This window comes from Orcinus orca, chromosome 2, assembly GCF_937001465.1.
Source record: "Orcinus orca chromosome 2, mOrcOrc1.1, whole genome shotgun sequence".
Classification (NCBI taxonomy): Eukaryota; Metazoa; Chordata; class Mammalia; order Artiodactyla; family Delphinidae; genus Orcinus; species Orcinus orca.
The window spans coordinates 196277309-196299309 of record NC_064560.1 but is presented as its reverse complement, the minus strand read 5'-3'; the positions used below and the strand labels follow the sequence as shown (position 1 = coordinate 196299309).

General features: G+C 47.8%; 2 protein-coding genes across 6 annotated transcripts in view; one reads left to right on the top strand and one right to left on the bottom strand.

Annotated features, from left to right (window-relative positions):
• Positions 1 to 40: 40 nt before the first annotated feature.
• CCNK (cyclin K) lies at positions 41 to 20163 on the bottom strand. Of its 4 annotated transcripts, XM_049706504.1 has the most exons (13): positions 19426 to 19579; positions 19138 to 19266; positions 15459 to 15613; positions 14727 to 14975; positions 14168 to 14249; positions 12529 to 12660; positions 8636 to 8741; positions 8076 to 8133; positions 6954 to 7123; positions 6332 to 6603; positions 5580 to 5613; positions 2705 to 2776; positions 41 to 1408 (listed from the first exon to the last, which is right to left on the bottom strand). In XM_049706504.1, the coding sequence occupies exons 4-13, from the start codon at positions 14921 to 14923 to the stop codon at positions 783 to 785; spliced, it is 1749 nt and encodes a 582-aa protein (XP_049562461.1). In that variant the 5' UTR covers positions 14924 to 14975; positions 15459 to 15613; positions 19138 to 19266; positions 19426 to 19579; the 3' UTR covers positions 41 to 782. The 4 variants fall into 4 exon arrangements, with proteins under 4 accessions (XP_049562461.1, XP_033275910.1, XP_049562460.1 ...); XM_033420019.2 differs by lacking the exons at positions 15459 to 15613; positions 19426 to 19579 and adding an exon at positions 20146 to 20163; XM_049706503.1 differs by lacking the exon at positions 15459 to 15613 and having other exon boundaries at positions 19074 to 19266.
• Positions 19705 to 22001, top strand: part of SETD3 (SET domain containing 3, actin histidine methyltransferase) — a 70022-nt gene continuing 67725 nt past the window's right edge. Inside the window, exon 1 of one of the 2 annotated variants that reach the window (XM_004262384.4) lies at positions 19705 to 19862. The gene's annotated coding sequence lies outside the window, so the exon portion shown is untranslated. The remainder of the gene's footprint in view (positions 19863 to 22001) is intronic. The other variant, XM_033419967.2, reaches the window with a different exon arrangement.

Here is a 22001-nt window from a genome sequence, read left to right as displayed (position 1 = left end):
GGCTTGGAGCCCCACCTCGTGCCCATAACAAACAAAGGCGTCATTTCAGAACTGATTTTATTTGGGTAACTGACTGAAGGAGTCTCATTTGTAACCAAGATGGAATTCACAGTATGTTGTTACATTCACACTTAAAAAGTATATCTCTATGTACAGGAATTTGCAAATTGATGTAAACATACATTACTTCCAAGTACATTTCTCCCCTTCTTCCTGGAGGAAAAAGAATAGAGCCATCCAGCAAGTCAACCCCTTCAAAATAACTTAAACGCAAAGGATGTAAGTATCTCTAAATCAAAAATGTGGTTCAATTGACCTACACGTGTCATGGGAGAGAACATCATGGAATGACAGCAATGACAACAGCTTGACTTCAGATGGAACCAGACTATTTAAAATGGAGTTTCCAGGAAAAATAGGCACTGATTTCTAGAAGGAAATTCACTCCTTACTGAAGCTATTTATTGAGCCAATATGGCTGGTTAACATTCTCACTAGTGTAAAGTAACTCAGCGCAGGACTCGCGGACGACGCTGGTTGAGACCAAACGCACAGTCGGGTCACAACCGGCTCTGCCTGGGCTCCAGTGAGAGCTGCTGTCCCCACTCCCCAGATGTGGAGGACCACCCCAATTTCACCTTGGGGGTCCGGTCCATTTCTTCCCATACTACAACTGTGTAGCATTATACAAGGTACCCTGCGGCTTACCCACTTAAACTACTTTTCAAGTTAATTAGAAAAACTTTTCTTTAAAAAACAAAGGAAGAAAGAAGGGCGCCAGGTTACCTCATCCAGGCTGCCCGCCCCAGCCCCCCGACTGGAGGCATGCCAGGTGGCGGGATGGGTGGGGGCACAGGCGGCTGCCCTCCAGGGGGCACAGCTGGAGGCGGGTAGCTAGCCGGTGGCAGGCCCAGGCCTGGAGGAGGGTGAGGGGGCACTGCGTGGGTGGGCGGCATGCGGGGCGGTGGTGGCGGGAAATTGGGGTTGTAGGTGGGCGGGGGGGGCGGGTAGCCAGGGGCGGGGGGAGGGATGGCGGGTGGCGGGAAGGAGGCTGGCGGCGGTGGCACGGGCGGCGGGGGCGGGTTTGGGGGGTAGACGTGGGGGTGATAGGGCAGGTGAGCCGGCGGGCCGTAGGCGGGGGGCAGAGCCCCGTAGGAGGGGCCCTCGGTCTTCATCATGGACTGGAGGCTCTGGTAGCCCTCTCCGGACATGTAGGAGCTGCTGGTAGACATGCCGGTGATGTAGCTGGAGGGCGGCGGGGGCGGGGGCCGGTGCGGCAGTGGCGGAGGCTGGTGCACTGGGGCCGGGTGGGCCGGAGGGGGGATCTGGACTTTGGGGAGGTCACCGGCTTCCACGGGGCCTGGCGGCTCAGCCTCGCCCAAGGCGGCTGCGAGGGGTGGCTTCCGGTCTGCAGAAGGGAGACAGGCCACTGCCAGCTCTGGGACGGCTCCCGGCAGGGCGCCCCTGGGGGCTGCGCGTGTAGGGGGGGATCCACCAACTCCCTCGGGGCAGGGGAGCCCACCCCCCAACCCCGAGAGCTCACGGCCACCCCGGGGGTTCCTGGCCCTGTCACAGCACTGTGGGCCGTCTTCCAGAGAAGCGGCAAGCAGCTGTCACCTTTGTAGCCAGACAGCACAGCCTGCGCCTGTGTCCCGAAGCCAGCGGCTCATGTGCTGTCACGCAGGCCCTGCACTTCGCCTCCAGCCACTCTGGGTGTTCCCTCCCCGCTCCCCAGCGCACCAGGCACGGGCAGTCCCGGGGGCGCACGCAGTCCCTTCCGCCCAGACCCCCAGCCCTCTTTCTAGTACAAACGTGCGCGGGGCCCCTTCTTTCTGCCCGTCTTGCCTCCAGAGGCTGTGAGCCCAGGGCCAGGATGCAGCACCGTCTGCGGGCGGCACTGGCATTTGGCAGGACGCCTGAGAGGTGGTCACACGAGTGACGTGGCATTAAACACACGCCGGGACGGCCTCTGACACCCCAACGGCCCACGTGAGCGGCATTCCGGCCCGTGCCCTGTGTGGCGGGGGCACCGCTCCCCGCCCCGGCTCCCTGGCGGCCAGCAGCTGACTGGAAGAGCTGAAGCCCCCAGAAGCTCAGAAGTCGCTGGAGTATCTCCCACCTTCTGGCACACACACCCTAACTCCTGCCTTCTCTAGTTGGACACTTCACCTTCCACAGTGTCGCCACAGCTGAAGAATGAAAGTTCTTTACAACTTTTCTCCTCTATTTTTAATGCCGCTGAGGAAGCATCCCAGCTCACTGTGTGCCTGTGAAGGCTTTTTCTCTCTATTCTCCACATGACGCCATGAACAACTGCTTACTCTCCAAAGGGTACTGAGGAGACGCCCTGCCAATGGGAAGCCGACGCGAGAGCCTGGAGTCTAAGGTCGACAGCCATCTGCCCAGATCTCGACGATGTTCCTAAGTTGGCAGGGCTTTGTCTTCCTAAAACTGATTCTAAAGTCATTTATCCTCCACCATTTCTGGATGCGAGAGGTCAGAGAATATTCAGATATACTTAGAATTCACATCCTCAAGCTATCTGGTTGTAAAAAAACCAATTTTTAAAAAAATCCTAGGTCATTAACGTCTCTCTAAATTTCTGAAATTCTTCCATAAATCCTCCCCAGGATTTCCCAAGTGTGCCCTTCAAAAAGGCAGCGAGAAAAGCTGGCCCTCCCAGCTGCCTGCAGGCAACACTTACCTGGGGGTGGATGGGCTGGAGGCAATGGAGGGTGAGGGGGCTCAATTTTGGGAATTTTAGGTGGTGGTGGTTCTGAAAAGAAAAAGTAGATTAAAAAGCTACTCTTCATATAGAATAAGTATGTCAGAGAGAGCGAGAGAGGAGAAAAAGAAAAACGCACTGTTAAGGAATTTTCTGGGGGAAAAGGCTGATATGACCAAGGCTTTAAGGGAAGCTGAGGAAGGCACCAGCTAAACCATCCTTTTTAAAGAACAAAACAAATGAAACAAATACATCCCCCCTCCAGCTCCTGCCACCCCACGCCTCTCGCCTCCTTCTGAAAACCCTCTCGCTTCTTACAGTCCGCCAGCCCATTTTCCACCTCTGCCCAACTTCCTCCTGACCACTTAAGACGAGCCCTCCAATGACATGAGAGCAGCAGACTGCATCTCAGTTACCAAGGGGTACCCGTCAGGGTCCTCACTAACACACAGAGCACCGAGAAAGGCCCCAAGTGCTCCCAGGAGAAGCCGGCACCTTTTAACTCTTGTCTAGGCACACTTAAGTTTGTTTTCTCTCTCACAAATGTTTACTCCTAGTTATAGCAGCACACCTGAACTGGCGTCGGTAGAGACCTGGAGGCTGGCAAATGGACAGAAAAGCAAGGTAGTTGGGACCGCTTGGGGCAGAGGACAGAGCCCATCCTTTAGGGTTGAGCGGCTGCATGTAACCAGCATCCTCAATGACACTCCTAAGTTGCCAAGACAGGCTACGCCACATCCAGCACCTTCCGTTTGTGACGGTACAGGGTGCGCGCACACTACCAAAAAAGAATGCCATCTTTTCGCTTGTATGGTTTGGTTCTTTCTTCCTGAAACTCACTTTATTCTGGCTCGTACGCTGCTCTGCTCTGCTTCTGCTCTGGCACTGCTCAACGTTCTTGGCTTCCTGTGTCCCAGACACAGGCTGGGTTCAAGGTCCAGGGACATCCCTCTCTCTATTCTCTTCCTCAGAGACCAAATCCCCCGTCTCTAGGCAGAGGAGCTGCAGATCTATGCCTCTGCCTTCCATCTCTTCTCCCAAACCGTGGAGCAGGCTCCTGGGCCCGTCCCGAGACCGAGCAGCCCACCCCTCTCACGCAGGCGCCCCCCTCCAGCCCCTCCCACAGACGGCTGAGCTGAGGTTATCTAGGTCAGTGCTGTCCGACAGAAATATAAGTAGAGCCACACAGGCAATTTTACATCTTCTAGTAGCCACGCTGAAAAGTACAAAGAGGTGAAATTAATTTTAATACGGTCTTTGATTCAACCTGGTATTATCAAGAATTTTGTCATCTTAATGTGGAATCAATGTAGAATTTTATTAATGAGATTTTTAATGTTCTTTTCTCTCTTAGAGATCCGTGTGTCTTCTGCACTGAGGGCACGTGGTGTTTTTGGAGTAGGTCACATGTCAAGTGCTCACCAGCCCTCTGCAACCCAGAGCACAGTGGGGTCCTGCTTCCAGGCCCCAAGGCACCCCCGACACCAGGTCTCACTCTGGGGCTCGCAGGCTCCTCCCCATTCCCCACCCTCTTGCCATTACTGCTGCCAGGGGAACTCTCTCTACAGTGAACTCAGACCGTGCCATTCTGCTCAAACGCCTCCACTGGCTCCCCTGCCTATGCAGAATCCACCCTCCACCAGGTGGGCGCTATCACCTGCTTCTAGCACATTTTCAGTCCTAGCAAAAGCTACTCCTTTTTAACCCTTCACAGTCCAGTAAGACTCCCCTCTCTGTTATCTCCCAAATTCTCCACCCCACTGTTCACTCTGCTCCTCTGCCTGAAGGCTCCACCCTGTCAGCCCTTGTTGCTCAAGGCAAGTCCCCCTCCAAGGCCACCCGGGCTCATTTCTGCCTCTTGAAGACACAGCGCCAGCTCAGCTGACCCAACATCCTTGCGGCACGGAGTGCAGCCCCCCTTCTGTGTCTCGCACTTACTGTTTGCCCATCTGGAGCTAAAAAAATCTCCCCTGTAATGAACTCATCATCCCCACAAAGATCCTGAGAAAAAGGAGCTTTACTGTAACTTGAAGATCTCACAATAGTTCAATAAATAATTCACTGGGTTCCTACCCTGGAACTAAGTGACAGAGAAACAGAAATGAGTAAACATGGTCTGTGCCAGCGTAGGGTTCAGTACTACAGGCTGACCCGGAGACAAAACACTTCTGGTTTTCTCCTCTGTGATCTTTAAGGTTTTGTTCACACTTTGTTAGTTTCCAATACAGAAACAAGTTAATCAACTCTGGGCTCCACAAATATGGGGGAAAAAACGTGTTTAAAAGAAGCCTGCTCCCCGTAAGCAGCAGGGCAGCACGCCTACTGCGGCTCCGATCCTTTCTACCCATCGCTCTGCTGCTTGGTGCTCAGTCTGGGGGTGCCCGGGGCCCTTCACTCTGTCGACTGTGGTGGGCTTAACTAACCTCCAAAAATAAATGTTGCTGCAGCAGTTCGCCTACTTTCCTAATTATATTTTGATATACAGTCGGCCCTTCGCATCCGTGGACAGGGAGGGTGGACTATGAAACCCAAGCATCTGCGAGTTCTGGCATCCAAGGCGGGTCCTAGAGCCAATTCCCCGTGGATACCGAGGCTTGACTTATGTTACCAAGCACATTTTTACTGCCACTAATTTTTTTTTTTCTGTATTGATACTGTTAAAGTACAATCCAAAAATATACAGTCAGGGAATACACAGAGAAGACAACGCAGCTAGCGTAAAGTTTTTGATGGGCTCTAACGTTAAATTTTAAGGCCAATCTAAATCTGAAAGGAAACAACTTTTGACTAAGAATTTAAAGTCTTGTTAACAACATATAAAACTAAAAAACGAAACACAAGAACATAAAATTACCTGATGCTTTGCTCTCTTCTTTGGGAGAAACAACCTGTTACAAAAGAAAATACACAACTGTTAACCAAGGCCCTAGATGCAGGGAGGAAAAACTGATTATTCAGGCACTGAACAGAATCATAGCCAGAACGTGGACTCAGACAAAAATTAATTTTGGCTTGAACTTGCAGAGCAAACTATGGCACCTAACAGATCATTTCTGCCTCCTTCCTCTTCCCCTTTCAAATCAGACAGCAGGCAGAATTACTAACTTTTCTGACTAGTGAGTTCTGAGCACTAAGTTTCACGCCCTCCATCGAGCTGTCTTAACCGTGATGAGGGTGCTTGCTGACCGCGCCTATCCCGTGGGACTTCCTTGGGGTCTGTGTCACAACGTACGGCTTCCTCCACTGGCGCGGCTGCTACCATGGGGAGAAACTTTTACAAACACCCCTGTGTCGTTTAAAGACATGGGAGACACCTATTCCGGCAGTCAGTGTGCAGATGTGGAAACTACACCCGGGCACGTTTTGGGGCCCTGACACAGGCAGCAGCAGCTGGAGGAGGAGAGAGCCGTCCTGGCTCCAAAAGGTACCTCTCCTCTTACCACGCCAGCTGTCAGGCTGCCTGTGGCCATACAGGCAGACGGGGAGGTGGATCGTGTCACTCCCTGCTTTTGGTGTTCCGTGTGCTACCTCAGAAAGGGGAACACACACAGGTGGGGTGTCGCCACGGGAAGCCGGCCGCACCCAGTGCCAACCTGGCGCACTCACCACGGCGCGCTTCGCCTGCCGGGGGGGACTAGGCTGCGGGGACGGTTTCTTGGGCTGCTGGGCCGGTGGTGGTGGCTGCGGCTGGGCTGGCTGCTGTGAGTCCTTCTGCGGGGGCTGGGGCAGCTCGGAGCCTTGAGCCGGCTGTGACTGTGGCACTTGTGGCGCTTGCGGTGTGGGCTGGAGAGGTGGGGGCTGCTGCAGCTGATGGGGCGTGTGATGAGGCATCTGTTGTTTCCCTTGTGAGTAAAGATCCAGGATTTGGTGGCAGATGTCTAAATGATAGGAAACAATTACATTTGCCACAAATTGATATTTTAAATAAAATTCTACCTAGAAAAAAACATACTCCCATTTCCCTTGCAGGTGCGATTCCCCTACAAGGGCCAATATGTGGCTGTCATATTTGTAATTCACCAATCCCTGGTGTGCACAGCACTGGTGTGCATTTTTAGTTCACCAAAACTATGTGTTTGGATAGAATGAACATTACATTAGAGAATTTAATTAAAGAATAGTTTGCATGGACTTGTTTGGGAGAATCCATTCTCGGGACTCATTCTTCCTCACAGGGAAGAATGATCTAATGTGGAACACCCTGCAGAAAGCTCAGCACGCCCCGTACCTTCCAAAACATCCACAGGGACGTCTTGCACAAACTGCTCCCACCATCTCCGGTACATGGGTTTGGAGGTCCATTCCTGTATTTCAAATTTGCACAAACGTCCCGCAAGATACATCACTGCCACTGCTATGATCTCTGGTTCCCACTGTAGTGACAAGGTCGTGCAGAGACTAGTTCAACAAGAAAAAGAGGTGACTCGACTCGGATGAGCAAACGTTTATGATTAACCCAATGCATGGAGATTAGATGCCATATCTAAATGTCAGTTTGCTTATTTTTCCCTATACATGATCAAATAAAGTATTATAAAGAAGCAAGTTTTTAGTCTTCTAAATGTACCGAGATAAGTTACTTTAACTATAGCTACTAATTTGTTCCTTAAAAAATCAGAATTCCAGCACATTCAAAAATTGCTATGTCGGGCTTCCCTGGTGGCGCAGTGGTTGAGAGTCCGCCTGCCAATGCAGGGGACGCGGGTTTGTGCCCCGGTCCAGGAAGATCCCACATGCCGCGGAGCGGCTGGGCCCATGAGCCATGGCCGCTGGGCCTGTGCGTCCGGAGCCTGTGCTCCGCAATGGGAGAGGCCCGCGTACCGCAAAAAAAAAAAAAAAAAAAATTGCTATGTCATGAAATACAAATGAAAATGCTTAAGTTCTTCAAACGGCTGGAACCCTAGCACTGAACCATCTCCTTACATGATGGCAACTCGCGGGCATTCTGTTCCCTATCAAGCACCTCCTTAGATCTCTCAGCTCCAAGAACATCAAGGCTCTAAAACCACTACAAGGAAGTATAAAGTTGCAAATATATAGTTTGCAATTTTGCAAAACGAAATGGATTTAAGTATATACTTGTCAAAATTCTCTGGTGTATTGTTTAGGACTTATGTTTCAAACTGGTGATAAGATTTCAGCATCCTATACCACCGTGATGTGGCAGGGTATCCCCTCTGCCGGGAAGCAGGTGACCTGGACTTTAACTCCAAGTCTGCCGTTAACTGGCTCCTTAAGCTGGGGCAAGTCAGTTTCCTGACTACAAAATAAGGGGTTTGGATTAGATGACACGTAAAGTCCCTACCTATTTTAAAACACCATAATTAAACCAACATTTGAACCCATGTACCTGTCGTTTACGAATGTCCAAGCCATTTGAACCAACTTTTGAATTTTGTTTTTATCACCTAGAAACGGGGAAGAAAAGGCAAATTAGTAATAGAAAGGAAAAAAAAAAAAGAAGAATGAATGAGAAGCAACAAGTACTTATTTAAAGCCTACTGTGTGCTTAGCACCACCCTCAATACACAGCAAAGAGCTTCTGCCTGGGAAACAAGGACAAATGAGCAGGCCCAAGTCCCACCTCTGTTCTCTTTCTGCATGACCTACACTGAACCACCATTTATGGGAAACCTGGCTCCAAGCCTGATTTTATTAGGCTATTTAAAAAATCCTTACTCATTTTCCTGCCTCATATCACTTGGCAACTGGATGACAGAATCTGTTTATACATAAAAGGAAACAGCGTTAACAGCTATAATATTGAATTGTCTGGCAAGCTATGGCCTAGGTACTTCACACACTGAACTTTCTGCTATCCTCTTTTGAGAAGCGTAATCTGAGTATCATCAAATTATTATAAAGATCTGATTTCAGAATGAAAAAGTTCTCTTAACTTTTTTTTCTTACCTTTGAGCTGTTTCGCATACTTGAGTAGGAATTGGTACGGATGTTCCACCTGTAAATCAAACTTTATGGTCTGTAGTAAGATTCTCTCCAGAACCATTACTTCTTCCTAAAAATGAAATAACAAATGTTGAGACAGTAATTTCAATCACACGTCAGAAACAGCATTAAAAAAGTGAGCTTTCCTTTTATTCTCTCTTCAAGTTATATTTTAGCAACTATTTTTCATTCCTTTTCTCCTCTCTCCCACTCAGGCCTTTAACATGCTCACAGACAATGATAAATTCTGAAAAGAACTAAAAGTAGGAAGACAAAACAATCAGAGTTAATTTTTAAAACCTACTTGAAACAAAGTAAACATTCTTAGAAATGTTATTATTTTCCATACAGATGAGCCCCCTTTACAAAATAGACCTTTACAGATACTTTAGTTTCCTTCCAGACCTCCATTAAAAAATGCAATCTTCCAGGCATTTACATTGAAAATTTCAAGCAAGAAAGATTATGACAGTGGCAGCTTCATGCAAACCTGGACAGTGAATTTTGTGTGTGTGTGTGTGTGTCTGTGTGTGAGAGAGAGAGACAGAGAGAGAGAGAGAGAGAGAGAGAATGGGGGAACATCATTTTTGTGTTTTAATCATTCATCTACCTGAAACAAGGTATCCCAATGTCATTTACTAAGTAAATTATCATTTTCTCTTCTATTAAGCCACATCCTGAACTGTCTATACACACACACACACACACGTGCGCATACACACACAATCTTTTCTGTTCACTGCTCTGTTTGTCTACTTCTGTACCAGGATCAGAGATTTAACATTTGGAAGGGACAGTTCAATGATTATTCCTCTTTTAAAAACCTTTCTTGTTTTAGCCATGTTCCCCCCACCACCTGCATTTTAATATCATTTTATTTAGTATCATTCTAGGAAAAATGAAAGCTACTGATGTTCTGATTGGGAACTCACTGAATTTACAGAATAATTTAGGGAAATGGGCATTTTAAACTACACTGAATCTTCTATCAAAAATTTATTTATGAAAATCTTCTTTTCAGTCCTTCAGTAGTTTTAAAGCCTCCCCGCCCCAACATGGTTTCCACAAATTTATTATAAGGTTTATTCCTGGATATATTATTTTACTGCTGCTACTGTAAATGGAATCTCTTCTTTTATTATGCTTTCTAATGTCCATAAACAACTTCTTGAATTCAACCTCTGTAGAGCCTGACTGTCCGAGCACTTATAATTTTACTTGATTGTAAAATACAATTAAGATGCTCTGTGTGGCAAGAACAATTACAATCATTTGTTTGAGTCGAAGAAGAAAGGGCCTTGGAGAGACTGACAATCTCATCATTAACAGCTGCATAAACCCGTTAACTCTGGGAAGAGAAGCCACGTAGATAACTGGCTTTCAGGTTAAAGTATGGCACCACACTTCACAGAATGTAGAGATGATTCTACCATGAGTGTTACTCCAAACGGCAGGGCAAGGTGAATGTCTTTCCACCCTTGTTTCCCAAGTGTTCTCTCAGGAAAGCGTCTTAAAATCTTAAGGTTTTCACACAGTATAAAAAAAAATCCCACTATCACTGTCCCCCCACCCCACTTTTGTTACCACCTGTTTTCCAGAAGTTTCAACATATCCCTTAAATTTAGAAACAATCTTTTACCAAGTGTCCAGACTGTAGCTCATATAGTATTACGAGACAGCCCAAGGCCTGGCCTCCCTTTGTGTTTCAAATACTCAATTAATGGAATAATTATAGGTCTGTGTGCCAACATGATTCCTCAGGGAACTTTCCCTCAGCCCCACACTTCCTGTCTGGAGCACCTGTCTAGGTTCCCAGATCGAATGCCCTCACCGCACCTTTCAATAACTTTTATAGCATTTATCACAACTCATAATCAGGTAGCTGGCTATCTGAATATTTGATTAAAATCTGTCCCACCACTCGACTGTAAAATCCATGAGAGCAAAAGCCAGGCCTGCTTTGCCACCTGTTCATGTCTAGTGCCTAATGCAGAGCCTGGAACAAATATTTGTTGAACACACGAGAAATTAATGTAACAGGGAGAAACCACAGAGTTAGGGCAAAGCTAAGTAAGACAAAAAAGTTGCACATGATTCAGGACCGTATTTTTTCTAATTGCTTATATTGCCGCCTCCCCCCAAACTTCCCTCCTCTCCGGCGAGGAAAATGTCTTCCACAATGTCCTTACTGCTCCCAGATCCCGGGTTCCTTCCTTTGGCCCCGACACCCAGTCATGCCTGGGGAGACTGCACATGAGAGAGGGGAGGGCAGGCTGCAAAGCCCCTCTGCCCACCTGAGTCAGGCTGGCCTGGCTTAAAAGCCTCATTAGCATGGCTGTTGCCCTCTTCCTGACTTCTGGGCCCTGGAGCTGCAGAACTTCTGCCTCACTGTGCCTGGCCGGGATCTCAGTTTCCTGATGTGTTGGTACAGTGGGTAAAGGCTGAAAGCAGAAGGGGACTCCTCCAAAGGCGCCCTGGACAGAACACGCCAGCTGCTGCCACGTGCCCTTGCCCTGCGGTGCTTCCAGATCTTTGCGACTCCTTCTGGGTAACCACAGCTCATCAGCCACAAGGTCCCTCTGCCCCTGTGACCAAGACCTGACTAAAGCACAACACATTCCTACAACTGTCTCCCTGCTGTGTGAAAATCAAAAACCCACAGGCACTGGAAACATTATCTGATGCTACGTTACTTTTATAAAAGTACATTTTTGACCACTGTTAGTATGAATTCCTCATGGGCTCACATTTTTATAAACAGGAGAATGGATTTATAAAATAAGTTCAAGGGACAGAGTTATCCACACTGACAGTACTTACAAATCACAACCACAGTATGTGCAAAAGCATTCTGGGCCTGTTACCTCCTGGAAGGCACACACGTTGCAGACACACACACAGATTCTGCTGGGTGGGGGAGGCCGACTACCGTGGGAGGCAGTACCAGCTGACTAGGAAAAACAGGGCTGTGGACGTGCTGAACGGCATCATCTGGCTTAGTTTTGCTTTAACTGTGATTCTGAGTTTCTCCCCACATCCTTAGTTTGTCATTTATTCAACAAGTGCCTGTTGAATGCCTACTCTATCTAGCCACTGCACTAGGTATCAGGCAAAACAGACAGGGTCTTAGCTCTCACAGATCTACAGTTGAGAAGAGGAATGTTCTTTGTGTGATTATCTGGTTAAAATCTATCCAATTATGAGCTGTGACAAACATTATGAAGGCTAATTCGCAAGTGCTATAAGGGTTACAATGGGGGGACCTTGACAAGAACAGGGGAGGAGGAAAGCTGCCACCGACCCGAAAGTGGTCTCTTTAGAACATAATAAAATCATGTATACAATTATTTTACCATTATTTCCTGACATTAGCAGGGGTTGGGGGGAAGGGACAGGATGGATAGTATATCAACCTGGGTGTCTGCAAATGTTAATACCTTCCACCACTCTTGGGAAGCAAAAGACACACAGCACACGTAGACACACTTGTACATCCAGCATCTGTACATTCTGTCTTCCCAGAAGCCAGCTGGAGATGAACCCAAGAAACCAAACTGCTTCTGGGCCTAGGAGTGCTAAGGGCCATGAGAGGACTTTGTTCACACATGTTCTATATGCTACTGCCCCTAACGGGCTCACAACCCAGCATGGCACATTAGCAGATGCTACCTAAGTGTAGGCTACGTTATCTTCCCTCCTTTCTCACAGAAGCAAGGAAGAATACCTTCTGCATAAGTCCTCTTAGGGACACAGGGGACTGGCAGATACAGGGCCACGGCCGTTGTCAACACAGGGAACTCTATCATAATGCTGTTGTGAGGAATCAAGGCCTGAAGGCAGGAAGTTATGACTCTTACCTTTGGGTCATCTCCAAACTGGCCAAATTGTACATCATTTAATAAACTCCGAGCTGTTTTGATGATATCTTTACATTTTTTTGGTGTTTCTTCTACTTTCCCAGCCAGAAAGAGACAACACGCTCCTGTCACCTAAAAGGGAGACAAAAGCTCCTGAGACCCTGTTATCAAAGCTCACACAGAACAGAAAAAGCATTTTGGGCCTTCACAACAAACTGGGCTCCCTCACTCTCCTGCCAGCTTCTTTCTCATTTGCAAACACCTGGACACTCTAAAATCTTGAAGGAAATGTCACATACAAATACGCCACCCGCCCCGCCATTTGGCTTCATAAATTATTTTAAATTTAGTTTTCTGAATAAAATGTCACGTAAACAAAGTAGCCACCAAAAAGGGAAAAAAGTCACAGAAACCAATTTTCTTTTCACATTGCAATCTCAAAGACACTGACTCCCTGACTGGGGCACCCAAATGCATGTCCTCTGGAATTCGCCTCTGCACCACTGCCCACGCTTTCTTTTTCCTTCCTCACGCTGCCTGGCTCCTGGTCCAGTTCCTACTCCACTGCGATCTTCTCACTGCTCTACCTTCAGCTTTTCTTTGCCCGCTCGCTCCAGTCTCTCCTACATGCCCCTCCCTTCACAGAATCCTGACCACGTTAGACATCAGTGAGATCCTGTGCCGGGGTACAAAGCGGATCCTGACACGGTCTCCTTCCCCTAGAACGTCACAAATTAATGAGGAAGATGTGTACAAAACTAAGTAAAATCTTAGCAAAAGGAAGACCCCCAGCAGACTAACTTCCTGTTACATCTAATTCTTCTTCTTCATGAAACCCTTCCATCACTTCAGTTTACCTACTGAAGCCACAGTTCCCTAGCCTGGCATTCAAGGCCCACTATGGTCTGGTTCAGTCTACCTTAGCACCCAGGGTCCCAGCATGCCCTTCCCGCCGACAGGCCTCCTGGCTGCCGCGCAGGCCTCCGCCAGGCCTTGGCTCACGCTGCTTTCTGTAGGACTGCTGCTCTGTCCCATCTCAGCACGGGTAAGTCCTACTTACAGTCAAGGCTTAACCCAGTGCTGGCACCTCCTCCCCAGAATTTTCCTCAATCCCTCTATGATGTAGTTAATCTCTCCCTTGAATGCTACAGCCTTCCTTCTGTACCTCTCCTATGGCCTCACTCTCTACAGTGTGTTTTGTACCTGTCATACCATCTACCCTGGACTGAAAGCTACTTGAGGCAGACTCTCCCACAGAGCATAAGACCGTCCATGTCTTAAGGAGTAACTGAAGAATAATGGAAATGGTATAAAGAACTTACGCAGTCTTGGCCTTTGTTGGCTCTCAACTGTAAGGCCAATTTTATCTTGGGAAAAGTAACAAGGAAGCAAATTTTCACACTAAGTACAATATGATTATGGTTCATATTGGAGTAAATAAAAAACTTAAAAATACTTTAATACAGTTAATTGGGAAAAAAACAAATTTTAGGCTGTTTTTGTTTATATATAATATGTACCATACAAAAATAAATACTTTCTGGAAAATAAAATAAAAAGAGAGACTACAATCTGTCCACTAAACTGTGTGGAAATAATAACATGTGATAGAAAATCATAATAAAATTCAAACACTTACATATCTTGGGAATTGCTTGAAGGAATGAAACATATAGAAGCGATGAAAATAAATTATTCCAGTTGCCAGGGTATCATAGTGTCTGTTGTTCTGGTTAAGGGTTTTGGCCAAGAATTTTTACAGGTTACGTCTTAGTTAAATGTGGAAAAAACAATAAAGACAAACAATAACAACAAGAGCAGTGGGAAAGCAAACACTATCAGTGGCAAAGCAGGCGAATGGGAATCTCCGGGTGTCGGAATTCTGGTACAAGCTGAAGTCTATGCTTTAGTAAGGCAGGGCTTCACTATCCTTTAGAAATACTTCAACTGAGGTCACTGGGTGCTATTTTCCATCCTGGTGGCCACCTGCTCAAAGGCTAATTCTACACATTTAAATGATAAAAAGGAAATAGAAAATCCCTGAAGAGCCAAGCAAATCTGAAGCAACATTTAAATAAGAAAGCTAATTAAGAGCTGCTTTAGTCAAGGATGCTACTTGGTCTTTTGTCTATAGCATTTAATTTAATTTGTGGTGGTGGTGGGGAGTCTGTCTATCACAGGTCCCAGAATCAGGATACAGTCCCAAACGTGTGCCCACATCAAAGATGAACCGAGCCCCTTCTCGGCGGTAGCGGGCCTCAGTGGCCGGATCGAGTCCTTCTAGTTGAGAGGGTGTATGAGCCAAGTCTTTTTTATCCCAGTACCAACATGGTTTTGTGTGGTCCAGGTTTGCTGAGGTTACTGAAGGGCTTGAATTTTCCTTATTCTCCTTCATTTATTGAAGTAGACTTGTTCTTTCCAACAGACTTTCTGAAAATGTTAGAATCCTAAAAGAAAGAGAAGAAGCAGTAATGTTGGAAAGGGATACCTCACGTTAAATAATCCCAATCATTATAAACAGTCTACGATCACAGATTTGTACTTGATAAAAATTTTTCAATAGCAGAAGCACTACTGATTGGTAGTTAGAAGCCCAGGCGTACCTCCAAACACAAATTTAACTCTTAAGTGACTCACAGTACGATAAATCCCAAATTTCATCGCTTAAAAGGAGGAGCTTTTCTGTCTCATTTCCTTCTGCCTTTTTTCACTAGGCCCACCTCCCTTATGCTGGTCTAGATTCTGTTCTTCAGTAAAACCCAGGTTGGTCCTAACCCCCCCAAAAGATTTATCCTCCAAAATTATCCATTTCTTCCATCCAGCATCCAGTCAAAATTTTCCCTTTTTTAGTTTACTTGATTTCATTTAGGTACTTTCACTTAGAAAAGCCACCAGACTGGATGAATTCATATCTGCACAAGCCACTGAACTGAGCAATGTAGATCGGGTGTGGGTGTAGTGATCTGGGGAGAAAGGATGGAGGGAGGTAGTCCACAAGGGAAAGAAGGAGTTCCTTTAAATTTTTCTTGCTTTCTCATCCTCTTCTCTTTCATTCAGAATGAAGAGATTCTCTAAAAGCTGTATGCTGAGAAAAGAAAACAAAAAATAAGGACTCTCACCTAGAGGCCATTATAATATGGAAATTGTTTGTAAACTGGATCAGAGAATAGACATTTTCATACAGGGCAGCAAAAGGGTTCTAAAAGAGGTAGCTAGAACCAGGTTGGTCTGGTTCAGCAAGAAAATAGCAGTTCAGCAGCCAGGCTCTGGGCCAGGGCCATCAGTTAATCTGGAAGCCTAACTTCTCCTGTGTGCTGCCTCATTTCTGGTGGGAAAGGTGACATGGAGGGCTGACCGCTCTCCTCCTTGCACCTGGGAGCTCTAAAGAGAAACGTTCCCTCCAACAGGAAGAATTAAGTACTACCTGGAGAAAAGTAATCTTCTTGAACTAATTTACACTCTGTGTGACTGAACTGGGCAACGGGTGGGGGCTGGGGGAGACCGGTCAACTAAAGCCTCAGTTATGTATGAAGAGTTCCCAATCAGATGCTCAGTAAGAGTATGAAGAGCTGGGAGTTAGATGTCATACTAGATATATTTTCTCACCTATCAGATTGGCAAAAAGTCCAAAAGTTTGACAATATACTCTGTTGGCAAGGCCAGGGAGAAGCAGGTAATCTCTTACGTCGCTGGTGGGAGTACAAAGCGGAACCACTCTCACAGAGATTCGGAATTTGGCAATATCTAACAAAATTACATACACATTTGCTCCTTGATTTAGCAATTCCACTTCTAAGTATTTACTCTGACAATAAGATCACAATTATGAAACAACAAGTGCACAAGATCATTCAAAGTATTGTTTATAACAGCAAAAACTGTAAACAACGTGAAAGTCCATTAGGGCACTGGTTGAATAATATGGTACATTAACACAAATGCGTACCATGTAGCTATTAAAAAAGACTGAGAAAGATCTTTAAGTACTTGTATAAAGAAACTTCCAGGATCAGCAAGGTGCAGGAAAGCATACATAGCTATGTTAGTATCTAAGTAAGAAAAGCGGGGAAATACAAAGTAGAAATATCTATTCTTTTTTTCTTTTTTTTTGTGGTACGCGGGCCTCTCACTGTTGTGGCCTCTCCCGTTGCGGAGCACAGGCTCCGGACGCGCAAGCTCAGCGGCCATGGCTCACGGGCCCAGCCGCTCCGCGGCATGTGGGATCTTCCCGGACCGGGGCACGAACCCATGTCCCCTACATCGGCAGGCACACTCTCAACCACTGTGCCACCAGGGAAGCCCCACAACTGAGTTTTGATAAATTTAATAATTCCTGGCAAATTTACATCTTGTTAGTTTTGGTCTATAATTTCAGCCTTTAAGAACTCTTGAATCCTGAGTGCCATCTAACATACTGGCTAACTATCACTACAGGTTTTGAGTGCATTTATTAATTTGAGAAGCATGCCTCATATATTTAAAGTTGGTAATAAAAAAAAAAAGTGCTAACCAGAGTAAGGGCAAGGCCAGAGCCCTGCAACTTATCTCTAAAGACCTCTCTTCAGGTTGACATCAACCCATTAATCAGCATTTGGGGTTTGGTAATTTGAACGGACATATATCCATCTAACTAGACCTTACCCAGTATACTTCTCTCTTGTGTCTATTAGGATAGGAAGAGGGATTATGTTCAGTGTCCTAAGGAAATCTAAACAGACTCATGTCTAGCAATCCCCCATCCACCACCAGTCTAGTAAACTTATAACAAAAGAAAACATGATTTGTGTCACCTGGTTTTCTTAAATTGAAGCTCTGTTGGTTTGAGGGTATGAGCCCTTTTTCCCAAGTACTTAGAAGCTCTCTTCTTGTTGTCCCAACAAGACTCTAAAACAGATTACTAATAAGCTCTAGCATCCAAAGCCACCCAATTGCTCTCTGCAAAAACTGACACATTTATCAGACTCCAGTCTATCATTAACTGCACTTTTAAGATTCCTCAAAACCTATGAACAATAATTTCACAATCTTATCTGCATGTATTTTGGTATATCATTTATTTGACCCTAAAAATAGAATTAGATGTAATCCAATTAGATATTCTTTATAATCTCCTCAATCACCTTGAACTTAATCCTTCTTGATTTTGTCTTGACCTAGTTTTAGAGACAACAAAACATTTTTCCTTCTAGATACTTAGCAAACTCTCATTGCTTTCAAATATAATCTCCTGAAACGAACAATTTATTTTGTAAGCCAAAACTATGACCATTGTTTTTCTTTATGACGTTCAACTTTAGAGATGCCATTTAAGATTTAACGATCTCATTAGCAAGTAAAATGTTTCTTTATTGCTTGTTGGTGTAAACTACGTTTTCAAAATGGAACAAATATTTAACATGCTTTATACAAGAATCAACTAATGTTTCTCAACAAAGCATCAAAAGATAATCAAAAGGAGACAAAAGTAAAAAAAAAACAAAACTAAAATTAGACAGCAACGGTGGTCACTCTGAAAAAACAAAGCAATCCTGGATAACTATTACATTCATAGTCAAGATTATTTAACAAGCAGGCATCTAAGAACACTAAGAATCTTAACCAAATGTCTATCAATACCGCAACTATTACCATCATCCACCCATTCATTCAGCAATGAAGACAGTTTACTATCTGTCAGGCAGTGCTCTAGGCGCTGAGGATATAAAGCTCCTTCGTGGAGCTTTCATTCTAGCAACATCATTCATACAAACCTTAACCAGCGCCAGAATTGCAAGGCAGTGTGCTAGGTATCTTTAACGATACACAAGAGATACACAAGCATTATCAAGTTTACCTTAAAAACATAAAACAGGCCATCTTCAACTAAATGCTGTGAGAAGCCGTTCCTAACGTCAGAAGATTTAGCGAAAGCTCCGTTTGACTGGCAAGCCAAATTTCGGGAGCGCTACCGACCATGCTTTGTGCGGGGAATAGTCTGAGAGCTTTTAGATATCCTCTTGCCTTACGCCTCAACCTTCTAAAGAACAATTCCTCTGGTAACAAACCAAACAACCCAGGAGAGGGTCGGTAAGCGTGATGTGTCGGCAAAAACGAAACTAACCGCGGAAGTGCCTTTTCCTCATTCCTAGTCCCACCCTTGTTACACGGGTCTTCAGATTCCGAAGTCAGAGTACCCCAGATGTGGAACGATACCCAAAGTCTCAGGCGTTACCAAGGTTGGGACCAACACACTGCGAAATAACCGGAAAGACGTGGGTAGTCTTCGGTTGGACCGCTGAGTGTGTGCGCGCCTAAGACCCCTGCCCTTTCTCCCCACCTTCCAGAAAGTCCCCGAACGCTAACCGCCCTTCACTTGGAGCGTCGCTACCTGCTCTACGGTCCGCGCCGGCCTCCCTGACCCGCTCCTGCGCCTCAGACCCTCTCCCGGAGCGCGTCTCGCGGCCCCGCCGTCGCCCGCTAACTTCGATCTGCACCCGGGGGGTAGCGGAGGGAGGCGGAAGCCGGAAAGAGAGACTCCGCCAGCGGATGGAGGCAGGTGGCCATACCCTAATCCGACCTCCAGGTACGCGGGACTTGAGTGGCGCTGCCCGCGGTCCGTCCGTCACTCACCCCTCGCCTCAGGCAAGCCCCTTAGCAACGTCTCTCCTTGTTGACTGCGGCCATCTTGGGCGTGGAATGTCGGGAAATCTACGTCATCGCGCTGCGTCCGGGACTAGAAATAAGCGACCGGAGGGACGCCTGTCAACCAATGAGAAGAAAGTAGAGCTCTCAAACGTGGAACGAGCCGCCAGTCTTCTCCTGGCCCCTCCCCGCGGGTCAGCGGTCGCTGCGTGAGGGAGGAGGAGCCCACCAGAGGGCCCATCCCGTCGGAGAGAGGGAATTCGGGAGCAACCGAACCTGCTAACGGAACTTGGGAGCGAGAGGCGGGGCTCGGGGGTGCCGGTCTTCCAATTAACGCCCGGGCATGGGCTCAGCCCAGCCAATTATGGCCCGGAACCTGGCGGGGGCCGAGCAGGCCGCTCTGGCCCCGGAGCCCGCCGGCCCAATGGCTGGGCAGGAACCCGAGCGGAACGGTCGGGGGGCGGTGGGGCGGTGCCGCGCCCATGCGACTGAACCGCGGGCCAATGGGCGGCGGCGGCGGCGGCTCGGGGGCGGGGCCTGGGGCGGGCGGAACCGGGTTGGGCCGCGGCGGCGGGGCCGTCTCAGGCAGCGGTCCCGCCCCCGCCTGTCCGGCCGCAGCCGCCGCCGCCACCGCCTGGGGCTTGGTTGAGGTGGACTGTGGGTCCCGGCGGAGTGTGGCGCCGCCGCCGCTGCGCGAAGGGGCAAGCGGGCAGGTGAGTGCCGGCGGCGGCCCCTCCGCGCGCGTGGCCCGCGGGGCAGACTCGCGTCGCAACCCCCCCCACCGCCCAGAGTGCTGCGAGGCTGCCCCCAACCCCGGCCGGCGCCCCTCGGCCGTGGTCCGGCCCGCGCCCCGCCGGCCGCTCTGGGCCTAGGGTGCAGGGGTCGGGGTGCGCCCTGGGGCCCGGCGGGCAAGGCTGGGTGCCGGGGGCCCGGCGAGGTCGGAGGGCGCCGCACGGTCTCTGCCCTCCGGCCTTCCTGGGGCGGGGGCGCGCTCACCGCTGCCCAGCGTCCGTTCCCGGCGGCCGTAGCTCCGTTCCCCGCTCTGCCCGCCCAGAGGTGGCAGCAGGTGCAGGAAGCGCCCGGCCCCTCGGCACCCACCGGGTGGGGCCGGGGTCGGTCCCTCTCGCTTTCGTCGGCTCGGCTCTGCGTGGGGCTGGCTCGCGCACCCGTTTCCTTCCTCTCTCCCTCCCTCCCTCCCGTCGTCACTCGGCTGCTTAGGCGAGGACGGTGTGGCTCTCATGTTCCTCTCTCCAAACCTCAGGTGCCCTCGGGGGTGCTCGGGGACTAGCCCCTGCTTCTCTCCCTCAATTCCCAGTTATAAAAACAGTCGTTGAAAATAGGTCATGTTTCTTCCCACGCGCCCTGGCCATCTTCCCCACGCTCCGTGCCCTACTAGGGAGAAGAATTCAGTGCTTTGGAGTTTGTCATTCCAGCATCAAACTCTTCCTCCTCGTGGCTCCAGCCTGGCGATGCAACTGTGTATCCTCTATCCCCAGTGTCTACTCGGGGGTGGGGGGGGTGGGCGGGGGAGGAGCCGATTAGCGTTGGGCGCCACTTGCGGCGGGGGAGGGGGGCTTACCCCTGCCGTGTGTTGACTGGTGTAGGATCACTTGGGATCCTAAATGAAGGAGGTGACGTTTTGCATTTCCAAATGAAGGAGGTGATGTTTGGAAAGAAAAAATCCTTTTTAAAGTATGTTGACAGGTGAATTTTGCTTTTACGAGCCTCCGAAGAGTTAACCCTTTAGTGATGGATCTGCACAGAGCTTGATAGTGGTGTGGTTACAACAGCTGTATGCGTTCGGCAGAACTGGCAGAACTGGACACTGAGAAGTTTGAATTTTGCCGTGTGTAGATGATAACCTCTTCCTCCCCGATTTTTTTCTCCAAAATGACCCTACTGCTATTTCAAAACTGAAGGAACCAGAAATAATTTTGGAAAGGTTTTTCTTACCATTTTAAGTGAATGAATTTAACTTAAGAATATAGCAAAATAAACGCAGCTTTCCTCTGTACCCTTAAAATTTGGCAAGACTTACTTGAACCATGATATATTGTGTCCATACAGAGTCTACTATGTATGCAGTCTCATCTTAGCACATTAGTTGCTGGGGCTGCTGTGATTGATAGTTTGGAAAAGTTCCAGCATTTTAAGGAGTTTTTCTCGGGCCTAGGATAGTAATTTGAAAAGCCAAGTTCTCAGAGAGCCGCAGAACAGCTTGTTATTGGGCCCCAACGGCCTGTGTTTTCCTTCTGCTACCCCTTCCTGTCTGCCCTCTCTTATATATATTCAAAGTTGTAACTTAATGTCTGAAATGAAACTCTAGTCTGAACGAGTAAAATGGTTGCTGCTTCTCATCTCTTCTCCAGTGATCCCTGGGATAGGAATGGTGTTGGACTCGCAGATTAAAACATTTATGTCTACGTGTACTGTAGGAATGAAAGTTTCTGCTCAGTTCTGTCGATAGGAGTGCAGTAAGATTGTCAGGAAGAAAGTAACACTTGCTGAACACTTAGGCCCCGTTTTCAGTGACGATTAAACCTTTGCTTTAGAAGCCACTGGAAACAGAGCTGTGAAGGTTGTACTGAAATAGTTTTCCATTCTGAAGTCCAACCCCTGGAAAACTGTTTTGTTCTGAGAGCTCTGATAACTGGTCACAACCGTTTCCTTAAAACTTGCCGCTCTCATGATCCAGAAGAGAATGGCAAAGGAGATGACAGCTGGAGGAGAGTATCTACAGTACGCTGGAGTCTGCTCGCAGTAAATATTTAGCAGATAATCATTGAATTCAGTGGGAACCAGGTACCTACTCTGTGGCGCGTGGAATTTTAGTAAAAATATGAATGAAAACC

Excerpts from the sequence above, each read along its gene's own strand:
- CCNK (XM_033420019.2), bottom strand. The coding sequence starts at position 14,923 with ATGAAGGAGAATAAGGAAAATTCAAGCCCTTCAGTAACCTCAGCAAAC. Across the intron at positions 12,661-14,167 it reads TCAAGCAATTCCCAAGATAT|GTGACAGGAGCGTGTTGTCT; the intron begins GTAAGTGTTTGA and ends TCTCCCTTTTAG. Across the intron at positions 5,614-6,331 it reads GGCAGGCGAAGCGCGCCGTG|GTTGTTTCTCCCAAAGAAGA; the intron begins GTGAGTGCGCCA and ends CTTTTGTAACAG.